The sequence below is a fragment of the Pygoscelis adeliae genome, unplaced genomic scaffold (genome assembly GCF_000699105.1).
Source record: "Pygoscelis adeliae isolate BGI_AS28 unplaced genomic scaffold, ASM69910v1 Scaffold64, whole genome shotgun sequence".
Classification (NCBI taxonomy): domain Eukaryota; kingdom Metazoa; phylum Chordata; class Aves; order Sphenisciformes; family Spheniscidae; genus Pygoscelis; species Pygoscelis adeliae.
The window spans coordinates 325,988-333,280 of record NW_008824652.1 but is presented as its reverse complement, the minus strand read 5'-3'; the positions used below and the strand labels follow the sequence as shown (position 1 = coordinate 333,280).

Genomic DNA, 7,293 nt, shown 5'->3' with positions numbered 1-7,293 from the left:
AAAGGCCTTACAGAGGTCCAGACAGATGACATCCGTAGCCCTTCCCGTGTCCACTGATGTAGTCACTCCATCATAGAAGGCCACTAGGTTGGTCAGGCAGGACTTGCCCTTGGTGAAGCCATGCTGGCTGTCTCGAATCACCTCCCTGTCCTCCCTGTGCCTTAGCAGAGCTTCCAGGAGGATCTGTTGCATGATCTTCCCAGGCACAGAGGTGAGACTGACTGGCCTGTAGTTCCCCGGGTCTCCCTTTTTTCCCTTTTTAAAAATGGGGGTTATGTTTCCCCTTTTCCAGGCAGTGGGAACTTCACCGGACTGCCACCACTTCTCAAATACGACGGGTAGTGGCTTAGCACCTTCATCTGCCAGTTCCCTCAGGACTCGCGGATGGATCTCATTGGGTCCCATGGACTTGTGCACCTTCTCATTCAGCTGTTGGCCATAACATTAATATCAGATAGCATTAGGGTCTGAATACTAAAAAATAAGCCGCCTAGTAAAGGTCTTGATTCTTTATTTTATTAAAACTGGAACATGGGAAATATTCTGGTGAATGCTTTGTATACAAATTTGGACAAACTTTGATCTGTATAATTCTGAGCAATAACTGAATCACTGGACTAATGAACAGCGAGGTGCTTAAGTGACCTTCTTTAAGGCAGAGGCAGAAGTGTCACAGCATAACAGGTACATGCTCTCCTGGGATCTGGGAGTCTTAGTTCAAATCCTCTTTTGCCTGATTCAGTGGGATTGGATCCAAGGTGCCACACATCATTAGTGACTGCCTTAAGTGGTACATGAAGAACTCTGCAACAAAACTTTTTAAATATCCCAGGGCGAGGCAGTTCCTCAAGGATATGTCAAACGTATCAGACATTGTTCTAATATCAGACATTAGGAGTATAATTGCAAACTAGTTTTCAATCCTCATAAAAGTGTCCTACTGACTACTGAGTTATTTTTTTCAGTCTCAGTTCCACTGAGTATATAACACATCAACAGGAGAAACTGAAATGAGTTTCTCCTCATAACCTACTACTGTAGGTTATGTTTATAAGGTTACTCTTCTAGGAGGTTGGAAAACTATTGCAAGGAAAGTTCTTTGCTTTCATAGCAAGTCAGAGGATTTTGTTTCTTTGCTTTCCATATTAGTGCTTAACTTCAGTGTTGCAGAATTATTCCATCCTTCTCTAATTTCATAAACCTAGTCTTTTACTTGTATTAAAAATATGCCAAAACAGGTTTCTTTTTCACTTGAGTCTTTCTGTTTTTGAAAAAAAAAAAAAAAAAAATTAGTTTGGAATTCAAGCAAATCTGAATTTAAAAAATCTGTTTAAGTCACTTTCTTAAGAAAATGAATGCCTTCACATAGTTGAAGGCATGCACACTGGTGTGCATCAATGCTTGCTTTTTACCGTATTTCACTGGTAAAAGTGAAATAGATTTTCTGTGGTGTAACTCCCTAAACTTTGCTTACATTTGCTAGGGATTTTGCCTATGAGTAACATATGTGTTGGTCCTAAATAGAACAAACACTGCAGTCTGTTAATCACTTAGAAATAAGGAATGTCGTTGCTGTTGTACATCCATGTGAAAGATGGGAGAATCTGACAAAGATAAAAATGTAACATCTCACCATCTTTGCTGTGTGCCTTTCAGTTCAAGAATTTTAAACCTTGTTGCTGTACACAGAAAAGAATGAAGTCTTGCCAGAGGTAGTTGCCTTTGCCGTATCTCTTTTTCTGCATGCAGTGACCCAGGTGACAAGAAACTTCTTTGTCCTGGCACCTTGTGGTAGCTCTATATTCAATAAAAATGCAAGGAGCACCTAGAATCTATAATCTTTAATCTTATAAATGGCATCTCTGTATAAAAAAAAGAGAAAGCAATGGTTAATCAATGAATCATTGCAGATTTCTATGAAAAAAGAAATTTTGGGCAAACAAAGATTTTCTAAAGACGTCTGTGAAAATTTTGTATTGTAGGAAATAATGGGCTAGGAAATGGAGTAGGACATGGCATTAAAGTAATTGCAAAAATTCTAATAGACTTATTGGCTGCTATTTAATACAACTCTTTTTCCCATTTTAAACTTGATCATTGGTTTCATATTTGCTTTTGAAAGTGTTCTTCTATATATGACCTGTAAACTGTCATATGCAATGTATCTAGATGCTCGTGGAATTGTACTTCAAAATATTGGGATCTTTTTTGTTTGCCAGAGAAAATGTTCCTGTATGATGTACTGAATTATTCTGATGACTTCTGAACATCTCTTCCATTTCCTTCTTTCTGCCCTTCTCTTTTCTTGGCCATGAACCAAGTTCATCTCTGATGTCACACTGTTAAGTCAATGGAGTTATTTAGCATGCTGGGCCCAATTAGTCCCTGATATGTTTAGATCCAGCTGGTATCACGCTCTTCATTGGTTTCCTGTGATGTCTTTGTTAAGCTAATTGCCTGGCTTGATCACCTGTGCAAAGGATGAATTGCACTCACATGTATGTTAGAATGGCACTTCAGTACTGATTGAATTTATTCATGGTCTGGTGGTTGATGTGTTCACGAATGCTTACCTCAGAACTGAAGAGTAACAATTTTTTGAGAGCAAGAGTTAAAGTTGACTGAAATAGCACAACAGGTCAGTCCAGAATTGCTTGCTGTTAGGACACCAAGGCCAGGTTTGTATAGGTAGATGGTTGCTGGAGTGGATTTAAAATAAGACATTTCTGCATATTAACAGGAGGCCAAACCTTCTGGGGGAGAAAAAGCAGTCCTTTCTTTCAGGTTACGTTGAGTCACAGAGTCAGTTCTCACCACAGTGTTGAAGCCTTAAGGACTCTAAGAGATGATTTCTAACAGATTTGCAGTAGCAGTTTAAGAGGTTTCTTCCTCCAGCTATCTCCTCTGTCCTCTTCCAGAGATCAGCATTTTCAGAGCAAAGTCAATAAAGAATACTAGAACGTCAGTAATCAAGGATGGATTGTGAAAGGGAAAACTGTGGATGTTAACTCAGCAAGTCCATGGTGTAGAGGGGGTGTAATCGCAATTCTTTTCAGTATGGCCAAGACTATTAGTGGAAATTTTTTTATAAGCCAGTTTCAATCAGCTAAAAAGAACAAAACAAATATTTAGCCAATTGCTTCTTTATCTCTCATCATACTTATGTGGCATTTCTGGGAGAAGTTTCAGGAGAACGCATTGAGACTGGGTGGGGGGGAGTTTCAGATGCAACGATTCAGGTGAGCTGAAAGTGAATTTCCTCTCCTGTCACAGGGGAATGCTCAGGAGAGTTTCTTTTTGTACAGTTTTACTCTACCACCTCTCGTGAAAACTGTGCTTGCAGACCTGATTTACTTTGTGCTTAATTGATGTACAGAAAGTTGTGTATCCTGCCAGCTTTTAGAGTGATGGATGTACTACAACAGGATGAGCTGATATGAAGGAGTGGGAGGGATACTGTTGTACCTGGGGCAGGGATAATAACAATAAAAGGGGGATCCACACCTATATTGGGACCACATGAAATCACCACCTAGAGTCTTTCTGCACTCTAGCATCTCTTTTACATTAAAGCACTTTGATTAGAGTTGAAATACTTTCCCTTTTTTTCTTACAGTTAATTTTAGGCTGAAGGGTGAGCATTTTTAACCCTTGATAAATTAACTGGCAATCACATAACAAAGTCATTCATTTAGGTTAAAATAGGATACTTCTAATCTAGTCAAAGTCCTAGTGATTTAGAGATTATCCGTGGGGCATTTAGTTTTCCTACATGAATTGGTGAAAGGTGTTTGTGTTCTTTAAAAGTGAAAATGAATGCATAAACTCCTGCAACAGAACTCACTAGGATGAACTCAAAAGTCCCTGCACCATTTTCTGTATCACTTTTGGGGCTGTTATCCTAACCCAGCATCTTGAGAATTTTTTTATTACAGACTTCATGGAATTTAAGGACCAAATGTACCTAATCAGAGAGTGTGAAGGGAGATACACTTCTTTGTGCCACATTCACCACTAACACATGGCCACTGAGGTCAGTGGAGCTGATCCAAATTACACTTGCTGAAAAATACAGCTTCATTCTTCAGCTAATTTGTTTTACTCCAGTGCTTACCCACTTATAACATGAGAAGCAAAGTATATGCCATTATAATTTAAAGTCTGGTAATAAGTAGGTACTTATGATATGGAAAAAAATGGTTTCCTAGGCTAGTAAGAAATGCAATAGATGAAACTATAGTCATCAAATCCCACATTAAGGTCTAATCCTGCTGGCTGATTCCTTAAAAATCCAGTGAGGGCAGAGGACAGCAAGAGCTCCACAGAGTGGGACCACTCTGAGGACTCAGGAAGCCTTAGCAGAGCTGTCAGAAATTCCCAGCATCCGTTCAGTTTAACTGAGTCCTCCACCTCACTGTTAGAAAGACTGCACTACATAGTATGAGCTGTTGTTTCTTTCCAGATATCTTCCTGTCCTGCTTCTCTCCCGAACATGATTACTAAACCCTCCTTCCCTTTCACCCTGTCATTGTCTTCTATACATATATTCCATAAACCTTGATTCATGTCAATTTCTTCCATTTCCTCCCAAGACTATCCATGTAAGGGGATATCCCTATCCAGAATACTGACACGTTGGACTGAAGCCATTAGCTCTTGATCTTAAAGCATGAATGTATAGCTTTACAAGTACATGCTTGATTAAGTAATTCTGTGGGAAATGCAGGTATGAGTCACTTGGAACTTTCCACTTGTAGGAAGAAATATGTGGAACAAAGTATGTGCTACATTTTTTTTTTTAATGCTCCGTCAGGAAACCTGTGCAAAGGAATGGTTAATTTGAATCACCTTGTAGCATTTCGTGGGTGATGATTTATCTTTTTTTTCCAAAAAAAAAAGACTATTTTTCACCTCAAATCTTGATTTCCCCAGGATTATGTTTTGGTGCTTCATGAACCAGGGTGTTTTGCTGTACTTCGATTGTCTTCCATAACATTCCCAAAACATTTTAGGCTCATTTGCAAAACAGACAGATGTCTTCTTATGTGCAGAGATGTTGTACACAATAAATTTTAACTATCTACATCAAAATCAGCCAATGCAAAAATTAATATATACAGATCATAGATATAAAACAATGCATCTGTTAAATGAAAAGGGGGAACCTCTAAGCAGAAAAGATGATGTTTTCATGAAAGAGGTCAGAAAGACAAAGCAGATTCTGAGTCGGGAGATGTAAATGTTGGTTGGCCACCGGGTGAGCCAGGTTCACGTTGAGCACACAGGTACTGCCCGCTCTAAGCCGGAGTGAATACACTCATTGCCTCACCCACTCTCTCTCCGTGGCTGAGAGCCAGAGATTTGCTGAATCCAAAGGTGTATTGGGAGAGGCAGCATGGGCCCACCCTGTCCTTCGCCTGGGCACCAGGTTGCCACTCTGTACCCCATCGGTGTTTCTGGTGATAGTGCATGGCCAACATCAAGCAGACAACGTCAGCTACCAATGGGCAACCTAGGCTTCGAGGCAGCCAGAGCTTGGGCCGCACAGACAGAGCTACACATGTCCCATCACCCGTACCTCCATGTCTGGCAGCAGCTCAGGGAGGGCAAAGGACTAGTTGTCTCCTGCCTTGCTCAACACCAGAGAAAGGGACCGTTCAAGCAAGGCAGAATATGTAAGATTTACATGCATGGAAATGGGCTTAATGCTTTTTAAACCACTAGCACTCATTGTTGCAAGGTATTAGCAAAGACAAGAACTAAATCTAATTCAAACTGAAACTGAAAATCTAGAAGCCATTGGATTTTTTGGTTACATTAAACTTGGGAAACTTTGAAAATGCTGTAAATTTCATGATGTATCTCTGAGCACGGTGAAGGTAGGAGAGGGTGGAAGAGCTGGGAAAAAAATCTGTGGGCAGATGATTTGGTAATTATTGACATGAGGGTTCTTGTGCTTCCCCTCAGAAACGAGCTAATCCTCTGCAGAAACAAGATATGAACATACACTGAATACTAAATTGTTCCAGTAGGTCAATTTTCTTGCGCCTAATCATCCCCAATAATATAAAGGAAAGGATAATACCAAAATTGCAGTCTAGCAACAAAATTTCCCTCAAATCTTCTCAGTTTTCCACTTGGGTTTTTAATGCTTCTTTAATGCCTAAAATTGCCCTGAGAAGTAGATTGTAAAAATAGTTTTCTGGCTGCTGTATCATCAGTTTTTCATATTAGAACAAAGTAGTTTAAAATAAAAATGCTTACTTCCCTACCTGTATTGTTTTTTTGGGTGTTGTGGTTATTTTTTTTTTTCTATTTTAATTTGTTTGGGGTTTTTTTGTTTGTTTGTTTTTGGGTTTTGGGTTTTGGGTTTTGGGTTTTGGGTTTTGGGTTTTTTCTTTTTTTTTTTTCTGGGTTTTGGGGTTTTATTTGGTTGGTCGGTTGGTTGGTTTTGTTTTGATTGTTGTTTGTTCATTCATTTTAAACATACCTGCAAGATCCATCTGTATAATTAGTGGTCATATGAACAGTGCTTCTGGTATTACCTCCTTTTCCTATCCCTAATTTGCTGTACCTTTCCCTTTCTTCCTGCCCTCCTTTTATAATACTCATTTTTACATTAATGCATAGGTCTTTCCCCCCACTCCCTCCCCGATTAAATGAACTCTAGTTGGTCTTCAGGTTGTACGTTTCCTCTGATTCTGCATCAGCAAACTGTACATTTTTCACCAATGCGTTATGCAGAAATTGTGTTAGGCGTTATCAGAGTTTTCCCCTTCCTGCCTGAGGAACACTTGGTCAACCTTTCACTCATTACTCCTCCACGAGCATCACCCTGGTGCTTTTTCAGAACCTCTTCCATTGTCGTGGCTGCAGCAGGCTTTCCTGCAGGAGGAGGTGCTGCCAAGATGGCCCTGGGGCTCCGGGGACCCTTGGCCGACGGTGTGGCGCGGGGGGCAGGGAAAGACACCAGGAGAAGGGGTAGAAAGCAGCACCCAGAGCCTGTGTCAGAGAAAGAGGAATTTATTTCCTTCTTCTTGAACGAAGGGTTGCTGGAGCCCTGCTAGTGCTGGGCTCTAGCCGGCGGGGCACCCTCTTGCAGGGTGGTGGAGAGTCCTGGGGGCTGGAAGCCCTCCTCTTTGGGGGGCGCCGGGCCCCCCCGGGTGAGTGGTCCCTGCCCCGGCTGGGAGCGCAGGGGCTGCGGCTGCAGCCCTGGGCAGAGGGACCTGCCACCGCCGCCTCCCCCGGCTCCCCCGGGGGCTGCTCCTGCTCTGCAGATTGGGGGCGGCCGGG

General features: G+C 41.3%; 1 protein-coding gene across 1 annotated transcript in view; it reads right to left on the bottom strand.

Moving 5' to 3' along the window:
• Positions 1 to 5,584, bottom strand: part of GRIN3A (glutamate receptor, ionotropic, N-methyl-D-aspartate 3A) — a 121,908-nt gene extending 116,324 nt beyond the window's left edge. Inside the window, exon 1 of the mRNA XM_009322537.1 lies at positions 5,579 to 5,584. Coding sequence (XP_009320812.1) covers positions 5,579 to 5,584 — 6 coding nt within the window. The remainder of the gene's footprint in view (positions 1 to 5,578) is intronic.
• Between the last annotated feature and the right edge of the window lie 1,709 nt (positions 5,585 to 7,293).